This window comes from Cygnus olor, chromosome 20 (assembly GCF_009769625.2).
Source record: "Cygnus olor isolate bCygOlo1 chromosome 20, bCygOlo1.pri.v2, whole genome shotgun sequence".
Taxonomy (NCBI): Eukaryota; Metazoa; Chordata; class Aves; order Anseriformes; family Anatidae; genus Cygnus; species Cygnus olor.
This window is the reverse complement of record NC_049188.1, coordinates 3100388-3124407: the sequence shown is the minus strand read 5'-3', so window position 1 is coordinate 3124407 and position 24020 is coordinate 3100388. Positions and strand designations below refer to the sequence as shown.

Genomic DNA, 24020 nt, shown 5'->3' with positions numbered 1-24020 from the left:
CACTCTGAAAGACCTCACTGTGAAGTCTCCAGTGATTAGCTATGGGCACCCAGCCAAAGAGGTCTGCAAGCTCTGTTTCACTGACATGTATTTTTAAACTAGCTCCAGCAAAGAGAGGGCCATTTAGAGCACAGAATATCGGTTTGGGGGGCTGAGACAAGGCCCTGCCACAGATTATCTTGCAGAGCATCTCTCCGTACATTGGTTCTCCCCCTCTAATACTGGGCTAACATGCCATCTCCTAATGCCTGCCTGGTTTTTAAGACCAAATCTGCAGAGCATGGACCACCTCTTCCTACATTTATACAGTACGTGACGTGATTCTCTCCCTGTTTGGTGCTGAGAGGTGCGTACATCTATAATGTACACAATATGAAATGTAAAAAGGCAAGGCTGAACGATCATCAGGCATAACAGCCGGTCTCTGGTGATGCCATTACCTGTAGATCCTTCCCAATTCCATTTAACGCATTCTTTTAAACCACCCAGCGATAGAGAGTCTATGGCCTCTTTAATAGCACATTGATTAAAGGCACTGCCACAGGCTCTTGACACCAACTACCAGAAGCACCTCTCAGACTGCATCAGTGTCCCCTGAGTCCCAGGTACGCCGAAACCTGCCTGGGCTGGGGCAGGAGAGCTGGCAGCTCATCAAGCCAGTGCATTCTGCTGACTCGTGCTGAGCAAAATATCTATAAACTTCTCACAGGTTGCAAATTGCCCAGAATGCTACAGGGACAAAAGGTTACGCTGGTAACAAATACAGAATTAAGCTGACAGATTTGGAAGATTAGTAAAATGTTGCTTTCCATTCAAAATAAAAAAAAATAAAAAAAAACAGATTACTTACAAAAAAAACCCACAACTCTCCCCACAGTGTTTACTCTCCTGAGATGCAGCAAGAGATTATTTGCATTACTGCAGATCATCACGTAGAGAAAAGCAAATGTTTAACAAAAGGGAGAAGAATTGAGAGGTTTGGAAAATAATGCCAGTTAAGAGGTTTTCAAATTGGTCTGCCTGAAAGAAGATGGGTAAACAGTGCTCATCTGAGCTCTCTAAAAGCAGCAACCACTTAGCGGGTGCAGAAGACCTGCAGACTGGTCAGCACAGGGGCCCGGGGGATCACGGTTCCCAGCGTTAGTCCCACGGCAGTTCCTGGATCCAGCTGTAGGTGCTACTCAGCTGGACACAGCCAGAGCCTGCTCCTGTTATGGCCACAGCCCCACTCTTTGAAAGCCAAGGTGGGCATTCAGACTCGCAGTAACTGCTGCAGCTTCTGGAGATCCTCCAAAAAGCAAGGTTTGTAACCCAGGGGGGCTCTGAGGGCGGATTCCTGAGCGGGCACCACTGCTCCTATCTGCTCACCCCGCAGGGAAGGGAAACCCTGCATGGGGAGGTGCTAATTAAAAAAAAAAAAAACACAAAAAAACAGTGCAAGCAGAAAAGCAGACATTGGTATCTTCAGCATGCTCCGCCAGCTGGGAGCAATTTGATTTATCACACAGTTTTGTTTTAAAGGCTTGTACCACCTAAGTTTTTAATACAAGTTTTAATAAAAGTTTTAATACAGCGGATGAGACGCCACCAGGAAAAGCCATGTGCTTGTTTCAGAAAGACGGTTCTTGCCCCCAAGAGTTTACATTTCAATCTGACACAGGAAGACAAAGCACATAAGCAAACTGCATTCTGGCTGCTTTTACAGCACTAGAAGTGTTAGGAGAGTAAAAGAGGTAAGCACAGACAAGAATATTTTAAATTCATTTCTGCAGACATGATCAGAGAAGTGCAAAGTGGAATTTCTCTGTGCATTGCAGGGAATCAAAAGCCAAATAAAGTCCCATGACAGGACTTAGCAGAAGCTCAGTGCAAGCTGTTGAGCAAAGAAATAAAACAGGCATCTTCATATAAACGCAGGTCCTGAAAGAGCCGATCGAGAGAGATGACGGATGCCCCAGACACGGAGGCTTACAGGCACTGCAGACTGAAACATTTGCTCCGCAGCTTTACCCTCCTGTCTCAAACAAGTTCATCGGTGGAGACGGGCACACAGCCCTGCTGGCAACCCTGCTGCTCGGCATGCTCTTCGGCTGAGGCACTTGCCTTTTTTCGGGCTACCCCCTTCAAGCCTGTTTCATAAGCGCTACCCTGGAGCAGCTAAACACTGATTTGTATGGAGCAACAACAATCTTGGGTCCTAAAAATATAAATAAGAGGATAGCTAACTTCTTTAGCTCTGCTGTGCCTTGTTGTTGTTGTGAAGCGCCACGGGACAGCGCGGTATGAAAGAGGGCATAGAAGCAAAGCGTCCCACAGAACAAAGCCGTTGTGTCTGCCGTGGACTCACATGACCTCTTCCTTAGGGTAAACAAATCTGGACTTCTTCTGAACCTGACACAGTCAGAGATGACTCTCCAGTCCCAAGACTCCCAACTGATCCTGAACATGAAAGAAAACCTTAAACGCTGGGCTGTCACAGCACAGACGGCCCTTTATATAGGTGATAGAGATGCCTTGACCTGCTGGACTCATCGTGTTCGTCATCGATAACTAATAAACTTATCATTTATTAACCTTTCAAAACTTTCCTATAAACATGTCTTTAATGAAAAGGGTGATCTTTCTTCTCAATATAGCTGGTCATCATCTGCGGAGCTTCTCTGTATGGACAATTTACTCCTGAATCCCACGATGGCCTGAAATTTGGGGGAATATTACCTATGCTTGGGAAGCAATGCATTCCCTGATGCTCAGGGATCTCACCACACAGCTCGCAGCCAGTCCCCAGCGGGACAGCTCAGCCCGCAAGGACACTGCACAACCAGTGAAGCACAGACAGACATGCCCAAGTCCCGCTGACCTCAGTGGGGATTCAACACCCGCTCAGCACCTGGAACTAAAAACAGGGGGTCCTCGCAAAAGGCTGTTCACAAACCATCACCCTGGAGCCTGCATGACTTCAGCCTACTCCAGCACAGCGGCTGAGGATTTATATTGCACATAAAAATGTTGTTTACAGTGGTGCAATACTGAGCGCTCTGAAGGAAGGAGACAGCCCAGCAGCGGTTATCATCAGCTGACAGGGTCACCATCCTATCTACCATGAAACCACTCTTTCTTTTCCTGCCATTTCCTTTATTTAGTCTCCAACTTGCAGCAGCCTCCGTCACCACCTGAGCCAGACGCCACCCCAGCGTGGGAGCTTTGGGCACTCCGGGATTGGGGCTGCAAGCAGCAGCCTCTAAGGTTGCAACTGAGCATCTGCATAATGGAGAAGACACAAGGGGAGGTATACCATCCCAGGCCAACTGAATTTTGGCATCATCCCTATTAATAATACCAGGTGCTTTTAATATTAAACAAAATGCCCAGGAACAAAACCAGTGTAAGCACTGGCCTACACACAGAAAACTGCTGAAGAACTGCAACTGCATCGGAGCTTCACTGCTCCTTAGAGCCAGCCCATTTAGATCCACTGCTGTGAGCACTGCCACTGTAGCTGTGGCCTCTTCCACTACCCAAAGCTAGGGAATGGGTCCCATGCCCCATTCCCCCCAGTGCCAGATCCCCCCCAGCAGCAGCGTGTCCTCATCTCCATCACTGCTGCTCTCACTCTCAGCTTCCAATCCCACTCACCTGACCCTACACCCCCACTGTTTATAACTTTCTTCTGTCTCTGCATTACGATGCTAACAGCAGGGCCAGAAACCTCCCTTACCACCACCCCAAGGGTCCCTGCTCCCCCCAGCAGCACAGAGGCAGGGGCACAAAGCTGGCTTTCCTCTCACCTCTCCCAAACCCAGGGGTACAGCAGGCACGATCTGCACTACGGTCTGTGAAAACATACCCCAGACTCAGTGTCATTTCAGACACTTTGAAAAACTCCGGAGTGCAAAACTCTGCACCAGGGCTGAACAGTTTTAACAAGGAAGGCGAAGGTGTCTTCGGGTGCACAGACACCTCCCCTGCCACAGCACAGGAGCTCTTCAAAGAAAAGGCTGTCAGTGTTCTGCAGCATTTCCTTCCAAGATGCTCCCAAGAATGGTTTAAATTAAAAAACAGAACAAAGTCAGGTCCTCTTGCTGGACAATCCAATCCCAGGTAACCAAATCCAGCAGGGAATCAGGCAAAGGCCTCGGGCGTTTTACTGGAAGCATTGGGCGCAGTTCGCACAAGGCGGTACGATCGGCTCTACCTATAACAAGTTTTCAACTTTTGCTGACACAGTTCATTATCTTACAAAACAAATTGCTCCAAGTGAACTGTGACATTAGTGTGTGCGATTCTCCAGTCACTCAGGCTATTAATGTTTAAGATGTAATTAGAAGTAAGGGTAGAAAATAGCCTTTGCAGAATATTTTTCAGACCATTAGTTGAAAGAATTTTCCACGCGATTTCTCTCTGGCATTTTTGAGTACAAGGGCCTCCTCTCTACCAAGTGCTCCCCACCCCGCTAAACACTACGTGTCTGCGGCAGTCACACCAGCTCCCTCCCAACGTGCAGCAGCATCTCCAGCTCTTATCCCACTCCTTGGCCAAAGCGGAGAAGACCAGGTCAAATCAGACATAGGCTGGCAAGGGGCTGCCTGGTTATACTCGCCTCCATTGAAAAAGGCCAAATCAAGCTTACTCTTTGACCTGTGAGTCCCTCCTGGTAGCCAGGCTGTTGAAGAATTGAAGAAGCAAGCTGGGAGAAAAAATACAATATATCACAGCACACCTATCTTCTGTAGAAATATGCATTGTTACTATCCAGCAATAGAGACTGTCTGCTCATTAACGTACTGTTCATTAAACCAGCACTTTTCTATATGGGAAATCCCTCACATTAAGCCCCTGCCATGTGCTCAACTTGGAAATAAGGTACCTTCTGTGCTCTTTTAAAAACCCTTCTTGCCACCTAGAACATTCTGCAATGGCTGCTTGGAAAAACCTACTTGCTGAGCACGTGAGTATTTCAGCTTGTTGCTCCCTGGACCACATTGCTGTTATTATTTACGCTGTAGCAGAGGCTAGGAGACCTGGTCGTGGACCAGAGCCCAGCTGCCTCAAGCTCACTAGGGAAAAGAAATCAGAAAAATTCAAAAGCAGGAAAAGCAGCAGATGAAAAGCAGTGTCTAATTCGTTTTCTTTTCCCAATTTTCCACTGAGTGCTTTTCAAGCATCATCTTTCCATTCTCAAATGAGGAAGCAGGCTGCGTCCCATGCCAGCAGCCCAACTAATCAAAACTGACAACAGCGTCCTCACTTAGGGCAACCCATCAAAAACATACCAAACTCAACCACAGGAATCTCTATAGAATAGTGCTTTTTGTTGTTTTTTTTTTTTTTTCATTCTACATTTCCCTCCAGAAACTTTCTGAATGAGTCCTGGGGAAGGACTGAGGGTTGGCACCAAGCACAACCTGAAACACCACGGGGGCTATCGGAGCCCTGCACAAGCACTCCAGCACGTGCCTCCTCTGCTGTACGGAAAAGCCCTGTCTGAAATCCAGTTTTGCCCCACCAACAGGCCATCAATTCCCCCTGCTATGTAATCCAAGCCAGACATATTCAAGCAATGAGGTTTTTACGCAAGTAAAACTGCCCATGCCATCCTCCTCCCCATCATGAAGAGCTGGGCTCCCTCCAACCCCCTTCCCTTCCTCCAAAGCCACACTTTTCTGTGGGGCTGCACATGTAGGGGCCCTGATGTTTCGGATATTTCATCCACATTTGGCTTCGGCACACAAATGACTCTCTAAGCCCCAGTGGCAGAACATACGTGCTTAATATGCTTAAAATTAAGCAGGTGCACATGCCTTAAAGGTGCAGCCACTGCTCCACCAAGAGCATTGATATTAAACCTCCTGTTCTCAGCAGTGTTTTTTGTTGGGGTTGGTGAAGTATACTCTGCAGCTGCTTTGAACTTCGTGTTTATGAGACGCAGGTTGTACTTTTGAAAACAAACTGGTTTCAGTTTGTGGTTTCCTTTCATCCAGCTGGGAGGCAATCTGAGAAGCTGGCATGGATTGTCCTTGATTCTTGGACACACAAATACATTTCCTTGTAAAGGTACGTACAAGCCACTCAACCAGGCACATTGTGGCACGCTGCAATATTCATCTAGGTCAAGAATTTGTTTACACAAATTCTAAAAATGAATTTGTCTGGGGGGAAAATGATCTCTGTTTAGAGCATAGAGACATGGTAAACATCCATCAGAGCAGGCACTCCTGTCTGCTGCAAACAGCAGAGAGCTTGTTTGAGAGCCTGTTTTATTTTCGTGTTCACTGGTTGAAATGCCAAAACAGATATCCACCAGGGGCTGATCCACACCATGACCCACCTAAGTCCTCATCCCAGATCTCCAAATGCTCAGGTCTAGCTTTAAAAAACAAACAAAAAAAAACAAGCAAACATACAAACCAACCCCTAATTCACCCAACTGAAAACCTGCTATCAGTGGGGATTTCAGTGGTCTGAGAGCAGTACTCGGGCAGCTCCAGGGGATGCCCTCCTCCCTTGGACTGTTCTCACCTATGGATGTTTATGTCTGGTATTGTGAGCTATTTAATTCACCAACTAAGGAAAACTTTGCGTTGATCCTGGACCGCTAGATCCTGGCAGATGCTCTCAGTAGATATATCAAAGCTTGAAATTCCAATATATATTGCAGTTTTAAGCTAGAGTTTAAGGACAGGTTTCTTTAAAAGAGCAGCTTAAATAATTTCACTGAATCCCCTTCTATAGCCCTGTAGAAATATATACACATAAATGCACAAATATAGGTATATACACACAGGCATTATATAAATTGGCAACTCTTATATAAAATAAGAGTTTTATATAAATCTATATAAATTGGCAACTCTTAAATACACAAGTTCAGCCCAAAGTGCTTCAGTAAATAAACACTTTACCCAAGCCTGGAGAAGCAGAAGAGAAAAACAACTGTGAAATAAATACCTCGCAGACATGGTTACTTCAGCAGGACTCCAGAGATTACCGTTTATTTAGTGCTTACAATCTGCTCAGCAATGTACAATATACAAAAATAAAGAAATCAGGTTTTTGGGGACCCTCCAAGGGCATGTCAGCCACACACCCGGTGCTCCTGGCACCTCTGACCCTTGCAAAGCCACCTCTCGTGTTATGGAACTCTTCAATTTCACATACTCCACAAACAACTCAAAATAAATGCAGTCTGACTGTGGCGATATGGTTCATTCCAGCTTTAGAAACGCGATAAATATGGAAGTGGGGAAGCTGGAACTGAAGAGGGATCGGTAAGTCTTGCAAAATAAAAACGAAAATGTTTCGGTAGAACATTGCAAGAGCAAACCCAGGAGAAAACGGACAAAACTGATGCAAAGAAAACTAGTAACATGTCTACCATCTTTTGCCTAGATGGTATGCAAAGAGCTAGGAGAGGGATTATGGAAGAAAAGGGAAAATAACTTGTTTTTTTCTGATACTCTGAAGGAAGTCAGCTGCTGCCAACCACATCTTACACCTCAATGAGGTTTGTTGAGTCAGGAGGTTGGCTTTTTAAAACGCTGTGATTCAGACTGACATACATATACTTGTTGTATATACTTGAATAAATCCAGATCTATTGTGATTCTTTCTGTTTATCTTCTGGGGCTGCAGCATTAAGTGTTCTTATTTATATGAACTTACTAGGGAAGGGAGGATAGGAACCTCCTGGCTCATCTCCTATCCTTGCAGACATCACGCAGAGGGCATCCATCCCATGGGCAATGCTCTTGTAGCCAAAAGTGAACCTGAGCTGACACCCCCAGTTTTCTGAGATGCATCAGTGTCTCAACAGAACAGGATAAGTGCAGATTAACATAGACAACAGGTTTTCACTGTTATTATACATTGCAGTTGATGTGGCAATTCCTCTCTCATCACATTATTGTGCCTGAGTAGGGCACCTAAAAGGAAATGGACATACAGAATCCATACCAGAAGCCCCCTTCAAAAAGAGCCCTCTGGTTCGTGGTGTAGGACGTAGGTGTAAAGACTGCGCAGCTGAAAGCTCTGACTGCAGATTAGTAAGCAACTCATTAAAATTGCAAGACTTAAATAGGTATCCAATACATCAGGAATTGCAATTTCGCATCATGGTTATTTAAATGGCAGCTTAAAATGCTTACAGGACTGCAACGATGAGGACTTGGTTTGGGAATTATCAGAATTTCAAGCTCTGGAATGACTTAGAATAGAGTAAAAACAGTGAAAAAGAAAAAAAAATCTTTTGGATTCAAGACTTCAAGATAATCTTAAGAGTTAGAGGACTCCTGAACAAACACTATCACAGGGAAGAATTCAGAAAACATCAATTTGTACAGCTTACTGCATAAAGCTTCTGTAAGCACAAATCATGATTCAGGATCTAATTAACATATCCTGACGCTAACACCCTTTCCAAATTGAATAAATGATTTGGAAGAAGAGTTGACTTGTATGTTTATTTCTATTATTGCCTAATTGTGTACTAAGTGCGTGAGCCATGAAAGCAACATATGGGGAACTCTGCACTGTGATATAACCCCCAAGAAGCTACAGCCTTCCACTACAGGTAAATCTCACATGCTTTCTTGTTGCCTGTGTGTCCCTAAAATGCTCCACATCCTCAGCTGTGCAAGTCCTGTTAGTCTTGCTGTGCTGATAAAACATATTTCTGGAAGGTGGTTGCAGCTGAAAGACAGATTTACTGATGACACAGTCCAAAAAGATGAGAAGTGTTTTAACCACAGGGGTAGAAGAAGAGCGGGCATGCCTTTAGCATTATGCACTGAGTATCACAAGATAGACAAGTCTCTGCCAAGGGAAGCTGGAAATGCAACTTGTTCAACTTTCTCATGTGTAAGCTGCATGCAAAATATTAGTGCCATGGTCAAATAAAACATTCTACCATTTTAGGCACATTGCCTAATTAGAGGCTATTGTTATCTGAGAACACTGTTTTTGCAGCTGTCAGGAAATTAAATAACCCAAGGGTAACTTGGAATTAAATGAAGCTGTACAAACACAGAGCCCAGCTCTAAAATCCTGACTCTGACAAGTAGCTTCTCTGCTTTCCAAGGGACTGAACATCTAACTAGGGCATGCAACTATCCTTTTCTATCATGCCACAGGATAACATGATACTGGTCCTTCTGGAGTGGCTGATGTCATAACTGTTTAGAGACTGGGAACTTGTGAATCCATATGTATGCACAGACACTGTCTTCTCTCCACTTAAATAATCAGCACGTCCTGAGGAAAGACCTTCAGTACAAGTGTCCACTAAGAGCAGTCGAGGACTGATAAAAGGAAATGCTTACACAGAAACCCCTGCTTTGGTCTCATTTTCAATCAGTTCTCCTCTTGCAATCCCTGTAACTTTAAACTTTGACAGCAATCTAAAAACTAAGCTGGTTATACTTTCGTAGCGGCTTTTTAAAAAATTAAACACAAAGGAGGAATGCATTTCCAATGGGACTGGCAATATCAGATGAAACGCACAGAAACGTCCATTTGGAAAACGTGTGTATGGTGGCCTCCTTTCCCAGCTCTCTGCCTGTGATTTCTGCCATGAGAAACAACTGTGATAGCAGCAGAAGAGCAAGGAGGCCTGGCCAGGCCAGACATGGATTTTGCAACAAATGGCACTGCACGAGGAAACTGAGTCATAATGCAGGGTGGTTATGATGTGGTAGCACCCTTCCCACCTGGCTGCAAGCAGGGGAGGGGTAAGTGACTTGCTACAGACTGCTGGGAGGGTTGCTGGAAAATCAAGTTTTTACAGCAGTGTCTTAGAAGAGATACTCAAGTCTTTCGGATACAGTGGTAGGTGATGTCCAATTTTAAAATACAGACACCTGAAAGGAAATCTGTGCTCGAAGTTCAGGCAAAAACTGAACTGTCCCACAAAATGTATATGTTAAACAAGTCGCTCAGTCTCCTTTGTGTATCAGTTTCCTCATATGCGGGGGAAAATTCTTACCTCACAGGGGTATCATAAGACGGGAAGTATGAATGCACTCTAAAAACAAAGCATCATTATTATGTTTGGCTAAAAGTGCAGAACATGGCAAGGTGGATTCCAAAAATAATCATTATGTCCACTCTTGCTGGAGAACCGAGTTAGGAAGACAAATCCAGGTTAGGCTCCAGCCTGCTCTCAGGAAATCAGGCTGCCCTCTTCCTTCCTCTTCACGGGATAATGCACCACTAATAATGAGCAAACCTGGAAAATCAAAACCAGATCCAAGCTCCACGAGCTGGAGTCTGCTTGTGAGAAGGAAGAAGGGAGAAGAAATTAGCTTTTTTTTAATGGTAAGCAATGAAAGACGAAAAAGTTTGGCTCTAAATGTGTCCAGAGCATGGACACGAGTCTATCTGCCCCCCGCCCAGGACTCTCTCCTAAGTGCACTTTGATGCCTCCTCTGTGCCATGACCAAGGTGTCCGCAACCTGCCGAGCACGGCTCTCTGCTCCCAGCCACGAGGCCACCAGCCTGCCCGCAGCGCTCGGTGGTTTCACGAGCACACAGGCTCCAGGGGCTGAAAGACCCGAGGACTTTGTCTCTGGCAATTGGGCTACAGGAACTGCAGAAATCAGCACATTTCCCACTTCCTGACAAAAAAAAAAAATAAAAAAAAATCCCTGTATTTCAAAATCTCTTGGCAAGGGCTTTGCTCACAGAATCTGCGAGCCAGGGGTGGGGAGGACCCAGCCCTGACACATGCGGAGGGCTCAGGTTCCCACCAGTACGGGGAAGCAAGCAGTGCCTGCTGCTGAAAAACCAAGAATTTAGAAAGAAAAGACGACCAAAAAAAAGGAAACCAATGTGGATAGACTCATGTTTTCAATTCTTTTCTATTTTCAAGTAAAACAGCACAAGGAGTTTTTTTTTTCCTTCCTTTTTTAAATTGCATTTCAGATGATATTTCACCGGGCTGACAGAGCAGTGCAAATAATTACATTTCAAACAAGACTGGAAGATGTAGCCACGAATTCCTAACAGTTGTATGACTGTAACCTTGAGGCTGTATGACTTAATCCTGAGCAAGATTAAACACTAGAATACAAGATTTTAAAAAGATTATGGAACTTTTTTTTTTCATAAAAGGGTGCTTTTTCCACCATAATCTCCAATCTGTTCCACTGTGGGGATGATTTATTCAGCAGGTCTGCAAGTGTACCCATTGTAAAAGGCTTTGTGAATCCTTTGGGACAGAAGCTACCTCAATTATTATTTATCACGGCCCTTGCCTGTTACACTATCAAAGCATTTCCACATGTTTACTAATTAATCTTTATAAAGCCTGTTACGAGGTGATTTAATAGGATTATCCCTATTTTTCAGATTAGGAAACTGAGACACAATGAGAGACTTGTCCAAGGTCAAAGAGAGAAGCCTGCACCAGACCTGGGGACTTGAGCTCCAACTCCTTGTCCCTTCACCCTGCAACTGCAACAGCAAAGTCTCTCACCGCAGAAAGGTTTGTTTCCCCAGTGGGCAGCCCTTCCACAAACCCTGAAGACACAGGACTTTGGCCTGACAGACACAGGGCAAAGATGATGGCTGGCCAATGTGTTGCTGTCAGCTCAACATGGAAAAGAAAGACCATCCCCTCTTTATGTGTTTTAGGATGGTTAGTGTAGGCTCATCGTTTCTAGATTAAGGTCACAGCACTTATGAAGGGGATGCCAAGGTGGGGAAGTCCAGTTCCTCATCAGGTGATGAACCTGAGAGAAGTGAGGCTTGAAACTTATGGTGTGGTCTAACTTACTAGCAGAGTTTGGGAACTGAGGGTTGGATGCTTTCAGCCTTGGGAAAAGGAGTTTATTTCACTGCCGTATCAATGATCCCTCTTGGGAAAGATGCTCAGCTCTCCCTGCGCTTCAGTTCCTGACCTGTGGTGGGGGGTAACAGCACTTCCTCATCTCTCACAGGGTGTTCTATAAAAAAAAAACACTTAGGAAGCACAGAAAAAAAATGACAAATTGCAGTTTTACCAATATTTCAATATACAAATGCTCAAAAAGTTTTACAGGGTAAATTCAGCCTTGTCCCTTCCTGGCCATGGCGTGCACCATTTGCTGCCCTGGCTTGTCTCCACCAAGCCCCTTAAGTCCTGCCTAAAATCTCTCTCTCTCTCTCTCTCTCTCTCTCTCATATATATATATATATATATATATATATATATATAATATAAATCCACTGGTGGAAACAGCATGCAAATGGCCAAATGCTCTCCAGCAGAAACAAATAAGCGGGGCTGCTACATCTCTGTTGAGCTGTATCTTGCTTTTAGAGATCGGCCTAAAATTTCAGTGAATCATTCCATTGTTTCAGCCAGAAAAGCATTTTTTACGTCCTGCATTTATAAGAGTGGCTTGATAAGAGCAAGCCATGGTATCTATCTACTCATCTGTCTCAGATTGGAAAGTGTTAGGAAGCAGCCAAGATGTAATAAATTTAAAGGAGGAAATCATGGCCAGTCAAGTGGTTCAGGAAGAAATGTCTGGGCTTTCTCACCACGGGCTGTGAAACAAAAATAGATATTGATACACACCCATGTGCAGGAAGAAACAGTGAAAAATATGTCTTATTTATGCAGCATTTCTTTAAATAGGAGCAGAGAAACTGGACCAAAAGTCTTTACGTGGCAGGCTACAAACATAAGGAATAATATGTGCGATCAAGATTTGCAAACCCACTCGCATGTCAGCACTAAGGAGAAGCTGAAGTGCTCCTTTACCCAGGTGACACAAACCAGACCTTGGAATATTACAGATTTCTCATCTTCCCTTCCCCTAAAAGATTTAAGTATCAAACCTTACTGCCTCTCAGGAGGGGGTCAGAAATCCCACATCATCACAGCTCCCCAACATGCATATTGATCTACACTGACACACATGCATTGCAGCAAAAACCCTTCTGAGCAAGCACATATCCCTCATTAGCCCGTAGTCAAATCCCCGTGTTTTTGATTTGTATTTAGGTCATTAATACCACATTACTTAAAAAAAAAACTGAAAACCACAGACACAGTATAGTCTGGCCAATACAGAGATCCAAAGGAGAGTGATTGTGCACGTGTTTAATAGAGAAAAACATCTTCTGCCTAGCAACCAGCCGGCTCTCCTGGCGGTCCAGGGGAAGGAATTCAGCGCTATAAATGTCAGCAAGCAAATTAAGCCACCGTGCCTGAGATACAAAGACCTAGTCATTGGGCAATACAAAATTAAAGGAGAAATAGTTACAGGAGAAATATTCAAAAAAACCCAGATGCATCTAATAGCTTGCTTCCCCGAGTATCTTTAAATAAAGTTACAGATTGCTCTCAGCTAGATGGGTTCTGTGCTTGCACTTATTTATAAGCTGATTTCTTGCCCATTTTATATACAGGATGAGAGAGAGGATACTGAAAGCAATTTACCATTTTGATGTTATTGAAAAAGGGACTCAACGTGGTACTAAAGTATATGATGGTCCTGAGTCCAAGGTCAGATAGGGAACAGGTTGTCTGAAGATGATGGTTATCAAAACAAAGCACTGCCAGCAGGGGGGCTTTTTTTCTTTTTATCCTTTCTTTTTATTAGAATGAGGTCAACGTTTTAAGAATTCTGACAAAATCTCTGCCACTCTAACTAGTCAAGGCTTTTCAAATAGTTCCATTATTCTTAACTTACTGGGCAATTTACTGTGAGGTCTGAGATTAGTAGCCTCCTCCTTCTGGAAGCTGTGTAAATACACGGATTTCTGGCCTTAGGGAAGTCACCACCCATATTAGGCAGCCCAAGAAGGTTAAAGGAAGGACTGCCACCTCCACTTTGAGATGAACCCACGTGTGGAGAGACCGACAGCCTTGCTCTACATTTACACAGGGGATCTGCACCAAAGGAGATGTTTCCCCCTGCTGCCTCAGTACTGAAATCCAAGTACCCTTGCCCTGCTTCCCATCCAGAAGAGATCAGTCGGGACCTACGTCTGCTACTGGCAGTGGCCAACATGAAATGGGCTGGCTGGTTCTGGGAGACAGAAGCCCAGAGTACAAAGTGCTGCATTCCCCTACTCACCCTCCGTTCCCTTAAACTGGAAGAAGCATGTTTGCCAGCCCAGAAACCACAGAGATTCACTCCTCCCTTAACCTCAGCATTTGATTTCTTTTCCCCCTCTCTGATACTTCTTAAGTTCATTGCCTGCAGAGAAAAACTGCATGGAAGGGCCTCCAGCCCAATGCCAAGGCTGGGCAGGCAGCGTGCTTGCCTAGCAAGAGGCTGCTTTACACTGTTCAGGACAGCTTCACCTGGGTGACAGACTGTCACAAAACCCTTTTATGCAGACGTTCATGGAGCAACTCAGCAGCTGCCAAGGTCACAGAGGAGGCTGGGTCAAGCCAGCAACAGGCTCAGTGCTCTCCCTGCAATGGGGAAAGACGCCTTCAAACTCCAGATGCTGCCCTTAAAGAGGTGTCAAAAAGGGGGACTTCTTTTTCCATCATGAATGGGGCAGAAACTCAGAAACTAGAGCTTGTTGCCTTCTAGGTGCAGTGACTATCTTGCCCCAGAGATGTTGTTATAGAGGACCTCCTTCTGCCCTAGCACAGAGCCAGGGCCCTGTGGTGGTCATTCTGAGAAAGTCTTTGCAAACCCCCCAGCTTTGTTTCAAGCAGATGCAAGAGATACAGAAAAAATAAATAATCTGAAGGTAAACCATAGACATCTCTCACATCCACGCAACTGGACCAACTTATACAGGTGACACTGGGTGGGCTCTTCCTTCATATGGCTTATAGAGAATGCAGGTGGCTGAGGGAGAGCATTAATTCTTCCTTTCACACTGTGCTGTACAATTAGAGAAACAATGTAAAACGGGGGGCTAGATGAATGGCTCTTCGCTGAGCTACCCAAGCAGAACTATCGCTAAACCTAGAAGTGGACTTCCAGGGGAAGAAAAAAAAATGGAAGAACACAACTGCAAACAAACCAGCTGAAGACACCAGGATCAGAAAAGAGATGAGTATAACAAACCACACACCCAAAATGCCCTTTTCCCCCCAGTAAAAGGTCCTCTGGATACATGGTAGAGATGCTGGACATGACAGCTGCTAGGAATGCCACTGGATGAACGCTGCCACACCATCATCCTCCCAAACCCACCATTTTATCCAGATGGCACCTCCAGGATAGCACCACAATGCCAGCAACTGTTTCCCAGTGCACGTACAGAGGGTTTCAGAGAGCACGGCTATCTCCAGGAGTGCTTTGCTTTCACTGTGTGAGACAACTAAAACCCGTGATGATGGAGGGAGGCTGGAAGAGGGACAGACTGTGCAGGGAGCACAGGGGCTGTGATAATATCTGCACCATGCACAGGTAGCTCCTGCTTTCGGCCAAACCTTGGGAAAAAAAGCAAATGAAACTCAAATATTCCTGTACGTCAGGAAGCAGCAGCCACTTGACTTTTCTGCCACGTGCTGGCTGCACAGCAGGTGATAAACGCAAGAATTTTACATGGCTGTCCACGCAGCCCAGCAGCCGAGCCACTTGTCCTCACACAGGAGGGCCAACGGCCAAGCTCCTTCTGCTAATTCATCTCGGCATCAGCCAGGAAAAGAGCCTTCTGTGCACGGTCCCCCTGTGTCATTTTGCTGAATAAAATTCTTCCCCATTAACAGGCCAAAGCCCAAGAAACGGTGCCTGGAACAAACAAGGTTCTGTGCAGATCTAATCCCCACCTCAGCGCCAGGGAATTAAAGCAAAGAATTAGGCTGTGGCCATTCCCTTCCAGCATGATGAATGCTTAAGCAGGTTACGGCTTTGCACTGCAGACGTTTTCTGGGGAGAAGTAATGACTTCTTTCCCAGCCCAGCTCACTTGCTTCTCTCAGGGAAACAAGCCTGAGGATTATTTTTTGACAAAACAGTTAAGAATGATTACTGCATGTCAGTATGCTTGAAGTGTTAACCTCAAGGATTGCTGAAAGTGCCAGTATTTCTCCAGCCTATTCTTCTCCCCGCAGTACTGTTTGTGCCGTGCAGGACGAGGGGCCTGGCTAACTCAAGGTTCCAGGGCAATCCTCTCGCTGCTGCCACAGCAAAAAAATCGTATCAGTGCCTGAGAGAGAAAAGCCCCAACTTTCCTCACAGAAATGCCTACCTTTCAGAAACTTGCATCAAGTTTGTTAAGCCTTGCAAGAAGAAAAATTACCTGGAGAGGAAAAAAAAAAAAAAAAAAAAAAAAAAACTTGCTGATGGACTTGCAGCCGACACTGCTCACCAAAGGTGAACTTGCCCTGCAATCCTGGAGCTGAACCCAGTGCCTCTCTAGTGAGACCAAGAGGCAGCTGATCCGCTTGAGGCAGGGATGATTCGTACTGCTCTGCAAGGAGGTGGGAGGCTGCAGCTCATACAGGTTTGGATCCTCCCTGAGTCCATGGGCTGATTGCACTTTTTATGTGAAGGCCGAGTGAGATTCCTCCTCCTTGGAGGCTTATAGCCACCGGGTGAGGGGAAGCAGGGAGCGAAGCAAAACTCTTTCGCACTTAGGTCCTGAATTCCTCCAGACCATGGAAAACTTTGCAGCACGTGGAAATTAGAAACAGGGATGAAGCAACAGTGGGGATATCCCAGCAGGGCTAACCCTGAGACAGCAGCTTTGGATGGGGTGGTGACAATTCAGAAAGAAGAGGTTTGGCTGGACACAGTCCCTAAGGGGAACGGGGTTGTGTCCTCTGCATCATTCAAACTCTCCTAACACAAGCCTTGCCAGCAGAAGTCTTTCACTTACCAGCAAAGGTAAGGTGATGAAGCTGCCAGTTCTGTGACACTACTACTCATGCTGAGTTTTGCACCTGACTTCAATGCCCTGCTGAAGCAGAGGATCACCTTCATGTGCCCCTTCCTTCCCTCCTTCCCCTGCATTGCCTGTAAGATGACCATTACCCCTGCAAATCTCCGCTTTAACACCCCAGCTGCACACCATGCATTTGACAAAAGGGATGCTACATGCTGTCAAAACCATAAGCCAACAGAAGCTACATGGGTACTGTAACTACCAGCAATAAATTCTCATGCACATGAGAACCAAGGTAGCAAAGTCAAAAGGGTGCAAGCAGAGAGGACTGCTGCTTTGGAGTGCGGCAGCACTGTCTGGTTCACAGAGAAAAGCTGGGACAGCAGCAGGACATGCAGTTCCTCGAGGACACAGGATTGGCTGGACCCAGGATTTGCTCTAAGTACAACCACTGGCACACAGTGCAACACAATCCCCCACTACTGATGAGCAAAACCTCTGTTTGAGCTTACCTTTGTTTCAAGCCGGAATCATTTCCAGAGAGACAAACAGCAGCATGGCCTGGTAACGTTAGAGGCTGCGCAGGGGTGGTGGCAATACAGATTTGCCACCAGTGATTGAACTGAGGGATCTACCTTGTGCCAGCTGGGCAGAGAAGTGAGCCCCACGGATATCACAGCATTAATATGACACTGGGGGTGAGCAAATCCACATGGACAGCACAGGTTCAGTGATGCAGACTCCCTCCTGAAAAGGGGAATCTCTAGATTTCTTGCTCTGCCACATGCTGCAGTCCTTGGGAAAAAATTTCTCCTCCTTTGGTGACTTCTCTCTCATAATTAAGCTCTTAGAGGTAGGTTTTGCATTCTACTATAATAGGGAGACCAAATTTGAATTCATCTCACCCAGCTAACACCCATAATAGAAAAGCCACTACCATCAATAGTAGCAATAAAACGTTCATGCATATGCCACCTGAACAAATACAACAAGGGACATTCTGGCAGCAGGATCGTAAGTCACCACATCATTTGGGAACAAAACCAGAACACATGACTTCCACTTCCAAGCAAACCCCACAACTCCCAAACTACAAAACAGCAATAGCTGTCAAGATCCATCCACCTATTGTCAACATAATGATTATTTTAGGAAAATGTTTAAGCCACCATTATAGTATTCCAAAACGTAATAATTTATTGTATGTTTATGAGTACTCCTGAAACAGAAGGGGGAATAATTCAGCAATGGTATTGATTATAAAACATTGAATCTGTACTAAGTAAAGATGGTATAGTTCCTAATTTTCTCTTTAGGACCTGGGTATCACAGAACCATTGAATATTACAGTGTCGCAAGTAGCTACTTGGCAGTTAATTCCTATTCAGGAATGAAATCCTTCCTTTTCATATTTTAATGAATTTTCTCCAAACCGGTAAAATGTGTAGACTTTGAATTCCAACCACAGAAAGCAGCAATTGAACAAAAATAATAATAGCTGCACAACACTTCCTCATTCCACTACCTCAATAACACTGCTACAAACAAAACCTCCCCACATGATAAATGTTATTACAAACTATTTCCATCCGCAAAGCCAAACTATTCTCTCCATCCACACTTGCCCAACACCAAGCATCTGCAGCTCCCAAGCGCCTTCTTTGGCGCACAACCACCTGGCTCCACTTTGGATGTGGGCAGAGAGAGACCTTCAGCCACCGTGGGCATTGGTGGCACACAGTCTGGACAGAGATGGGTGTGAGAAGAGGGATAAATCACAGCTTTCAGCAATCAGCCAAAGGAGCTGATTCGCAACTCCGCGGCACTGCGATGGGTATGGGGCTGATACCAAGCGCTCATCCTCAACTGCTCCTTTTAAAGAGAGAGGTTGGAGGAACAAGCTGGAGGTGCAAGATGTGGTGTGCTCGCAGAGGCTTGGGAACAAAGGCCAGCTCATTTTAACATAATATGCAGATGGTTTTGCTTTTTCAGATATGCTTAAGCTGCTCTTTAAGACTTGTGTGTCCTCTTCTCCTGGCATTAAAGCACATTCACATTCTGCGTGCGAGACGCCTTGTACAGCACAGCAGCACAGACAGCGTGCTTAAGTGATCAAAGCACCTTCTGTAGCTGCACCACGAGCAGTGACAAACAGAGCTGTTTTACAAACACTCTTCCTTATGATCTCGCCAAGAACTGACACATCCTCCTCCTCCCCGCGGGTCGGGTGCCGGAGCGGTGCACGCTGACACCTACCTAGGAAGCCCTCTTCATCCACGATGATGGTGTAGTCCTCTGGGGTTTCCGTGAGGCTGAAGAACTTGCACCTGGCAAAGGCAAACAGCAGAACAGGATTAGCCTTTGAGCTGAGGTCTTCCAGATAAAGCGGAGGCCTTCCAGCTAAAGCAGAGGCCCTTTCCCTCCCCAACCTCTGCTGGAGAAAAGAGCCACAGCCTGGTGCGTACAGAGTGGCCCAGGGCATTAACAGACGTAGACTTTACTCCTGGCTCAGCCACTCACGCTGCGTGACCCACATTCCCTGCTGCCTGCCCATACACCATGGAGCTGGTAAAACACATATTATTTTTATGACTTAGTTATTAGCTACTTTTCTTAATTACCGTACCCCTTAAGGCTCTCCATCACAGCCCACGACCTGCTGTGTTGCCCCAACACAGAGCAAAAGGCTCTGCTTACCCACTGATCGCTCCGACCTACTCCAAACGCCTCCCCATGGTTCACATGTGAACCCCTCTTGCCATTTAGCCCCTGAAGTTTCTTGCCACATCAATGTTTGAAGGCTGATCTCTCAAACAAAGCCCCTGCACCTCTTCCTACTGCTTCAGAGCCTCTTCCCAGGAGCAGACAGCATCCCAAATCCCGCTGCTGATCCCTGCAGGAAGCCTCCCTCCCTGGGGGGGCTGCAGGTGAAGAGACAAAGGGCAGCAAGCCGTGCACCCAAGCCCAAGGGCACGCTTCCCTCCTCTCCATCCTCTGCTGCCTCCGCTCTGCCCCACGCCCATCTCCTCACACCTCAGGCCACGCGAGGCACGGCCTCTCCATCTCCTTCAACACTGAGCCCAATGTCACCCCTAACACGAGACACAAAATAGAAGTGACGTGAGGTTCTCAAGCTGTAGACAAACAAACAAGAAAAGCCTCAGCCTTAAGGTTTAATGCCACGGAGAGCTGAAGGATTTTATTTTCCCCTGTCACACACCAACCTACGTACAGCAAAGTCTACTTGAAAAAAGACCTCCTCCACCTCTGTTCCTCTACCCTTGGTCCCCAGCAGCACGCCAGAGTGCCCAGACCGCATCTGCAGCCGAAGTCACTGGAGAGGTGGCAAAGAGCAGGATTTTGAAACTGCACTTTGTAATGTTATCAGATTTATCTGAGGCCAGCTATAGAAAATATTTAAATGTTGGCAAAATATGGATTTTTCTTAAGGTCCCCAAATTTCACAGTGCATTTACAGTGTAATTTCTGTACGCCGTACAACTCAGCAGGACTCACCAAGCACACACTACCAGGGCTTCTCAGCACCTGTGTCCCAAAGTCTTCAGGTCTTGTGGAAGCCAGGTACCCCACAATGGTGGCCCCACATCAGAAAACAGAGGCATCCACTTGATTAGAGGATCAGACTAAGAACTGGCGTAGGCTGTCTTTTGACTGGCTGAAAAGAACAAAGATTGCAGCTATCCCCTCCAAAAACAACAGGCAGGAAAACGAGATGGCTGCTGCCCTCCCCATCACCTCAGCAGGAAAACCAAAGAAACAACACGCAGCTCTATTAGCGATCTGCCACGCAACCTACAGGACTTCATGTAAATGGAAAATACCGGACAACCTGCCTCTACAGACTTGTCCTGCTTTCCTAGAAGCATCTGTCAGGACAATGAAGCATGACATTCTCCCTCCTAGCACAGATGTATCACTATAAAATACAGCAGTGGCCCCACCACAACAGAAACCACAACTTAATTATTTTGTGTCATTGGTAATAGCTACCGTGACAGCCACATTTACTAACTCAACTCTCTCCAGGAATAGTGCCAAGAGAAGCAGAAAACAGTAGCAGCCCCAATTTTTTATTCTCACTTCTTAACTGCACAAGGATGCTACCTGTGATGGGTGATCTACGGTGGGTAAAAGGGACTTCTGGTATGCTGCTCCAGGTGGCTCCCAGGAGGTATCAATATTTATTATTTAGCAGATGAATTCCCTGGAGAAGTCACTGAAATAAAATTATTTGCAACTAACAGGCCGCCTACCCACATGCATGCTGACAAGGGAGAACCTAGTGGTCTTAAAGGAGGAAACGTTAATATTAAAAAAAAACAAAGCAACAAAAACAACACCAGCTTTCTCTGGTCTGCGATGAGATTTACAGAGAAATTTTGTTCCACAATGGTAATGAACGTATGTGTGCACACACTGACCCAGCAGAAAAAGCATGAATGTTGACAGATGCCATTTTCTTAGCACACATCTAAAAGTGATGATATTTAAAGGATACGTACAGATGAAATCCCATAATTGCTGGCTCAGAAAGCATGTCAAAACCTCACATCTTCATATCCCAGCTCCACACCCAATCCCCACCTCACAGCGTTTCTGCAAAAGGTCAGCAGCGCAGAGCTATTTGACTTTAAAAGCAGTCTTTTTACCAGCCCACAAAAGACCAGTAGTTCTTGGGGTATATATTTGCTTTGTTCAAGCCAACCGTGCATTTTTTCTTAGGGAAAAGCTAAAAATGAAAAATTGGAATTGCAAACATTGTGTAATAAATATATGGCACAGGAAAATTTATTACCGTCGCATCTATTTCCACTGAGTGAAACTCAAATTGTCTTGAGGCATCAGAGACAGAAGGAGCCCAATATCGTATTTCTTTGTGTGCCATACTACACGTGCCTCTTCCATTCAAGCTATTCCAGCCATTTCTCTTCCCTCTTACACCAGTCCTAGAAAATCTGAATGCCACCAGCATCTTGTATTCTCACACCACAGCCAAGAAAGGAAAGGAAATGTCCTTTAATCGCTTTGAGACATCAGGCAAGCAGCATTTCTCTAACTACGTATGGAAAGCATATATATGTAAAGAAGAAAATATTTTTAGTTCCCTAATAGCCAAACCTTGGATAGATTCTTCTGGATTTCTGCCTTCTTCATGTTTCAGCACATTTCCACTTCAGCACTGTTGCTGACTTCGACTGCCTGACAACATATGTCTTTTTCTGGCAACGCAGCAAATGTAGACCAATCTATTATTAGATTAGATCTTTGAAACTGCAAAGCTTACACTGTGTATGGAAGTAATACCCGAGCTTGCACAGAGCCGGAAAGCATGTGTAGGATGCAGCAAAACCATCGTTTCAGTTTGCAAACAGCCTGTAAGCCTCCCCGGGAGAGGCAAGCGGGCAGGAGAGCATCCCCATTGGCCTCACTTGCAGGTTGGCACCAGAAGCATCTCCTCCAGACATTTGCTCCCCAGACCTGCCTGGATCACAAGGAATCGACACAACTTCCCTGGGTCTGGTCATACACACAAGGACGTGTCTGAGGGGACACTGCTAGGGGTTATTGGGAAGTTCAGCACAGATGATAGGCTTTAAGGAAACCACAAGTCCCATCTTCTCATTTATAAGGAAATCACTCAATTAATTGTTGCCTAGGCAGGGTAAAGGGTTGCAAAGCTGTTTGTTTTATGGAAAAAGACCCTTCCCAGAAGCAGGTGGGCATCCGGCCTCCCCACAATTCAGAAAGCACAGCTGAGTACCATTCAAAAGCGACATAATGGCTAAAAGGCATTCAAATGCAAAGTTTGGAGGTAACCCAAAAGTCTGCAAAGAAGCAGTTGATCTGAATGGGAGTTAAGAAGTAGCAGCAGAAAGCTGATCCGAGTGAATATGGAAAAACATAATTTGTTGGGTTTTATTCCAGGCTGTCTTCTTGTTTTAGTTGAGAAAGGATTTATATGCTTCACTCTGTACATTATTATGATAATATATATTCTTAGCATAGAAAGACAGTCTCATGCTAATCATTTCTATCCTGGTGATCTTAACTTCTTTGCAGTTTTATAAATAATGACAAGAGGTGAATTCTAGTACGACATATTGTGAAACGCATCTAGGAAAGCAGTAAAGAACACTTGTGCTGTTAATGCGTTTTGACATATTTGTGTAACATGTTAAGTACTTTACACCATCTAATTACAAGACTATACAGTCAAATAGCACTGAAAATTGCAAACAGTGAAATGGCTGGTGTTTTCTAAACAGTCTATCTGTTTGTTAGCCAAAAGACTTTGCCATCTTTTTGGTGAGACTCGAAGTACAGCTTAGCTGAACTCCAAAGACAAAAATGCCCCTTGCAGTAGTTGCCTGTTCGCTTTCTACTCAACGTCAATGTCAGAAAGCAATAGATCCACCTTTCTTACGGTAACGTAGTTCTGAAGTTTGGTATGAGAAGGCTACTACCCTGTTAAAAGGAGCACTATTTTTTGTATGAACTGTGTAAAACTCTGCATGACCACCCATGCCAAGGGCAACTCTGAAGATAGCACAGCACCCTTAGAAACGGTCAAAGGACGGTGGTGACATTCCTCCCCGTCGTTAGCTGTGCTCGGATCTGAGACACAGACATCAGCAAATACATTCAGAGACTGCCTACAGAGCCACTGTGATAGCAGAGTTTGGTTCATTACAGAAAGTTAATCATTTTCAAAATCAACAGAACAAAACTAACAGATTTGTGGCCAAGGAAAGCAAGTACTCACAAACAGACGAATTCTGGGAAGTCCTACAGCCTGTGCTATGCCAAGACTTCCAACACGATAACCATGACGGTCTTGTCTAATCCGTAATAATAATGACAGTTTAAACTACAGATTACATTGTGTACAGTTGAAAAGGGGGACCTTCAGTCAACCCCTCCCCTTGCCACTTTTCTGTAGCTGGGGAAGTTATCTAAAGCCTTTATTTAGACCTTGAGACAACTGGGAATAGAATAATTGAAGAATGATCTGCATTATTGAAAGAATGCAAATCAAGATCAAACACAAAAAGGATGCCTGCAATACAGAAAACAGGAAAGAAAAAAAAGGGGGGGGGAAGGATGTGGATGTGCTCAAAAAAATACTGATTTTAAGTACAGATTACTGATGAAGCCAGGACACACAGAAAAAATGTCAGCTGGGTGCCTACTGTACTTGCCTTCATTAAAGCAGTATCA

The 24020-nt window shown here is 45.2% G+C and overlaps 1 protein-coding gene across 1 annotated transcript in view; it reads right to left on the bottom strand.

Moving 5' to 3' along the window:
- The window catches only part of CASTOR2 (cytosolic arginine sensor for mTORC1 subunit 2), a 120548-nt gene that overhangs the window by 36898 nt on the left and 59630 nt on the right, over window positions 1–24020 (bottom strand). The window contains exon 2 of the mRNA XM_040532116.1: window positions 19038–19108. Within this exon, the coding sequence (XP_040388050.1) occupies window positions 19038–19108 (71 nt within the window). The remainder of the gene's footprint in view (window positions 1–19037; window positions 19109–24020) is intronic.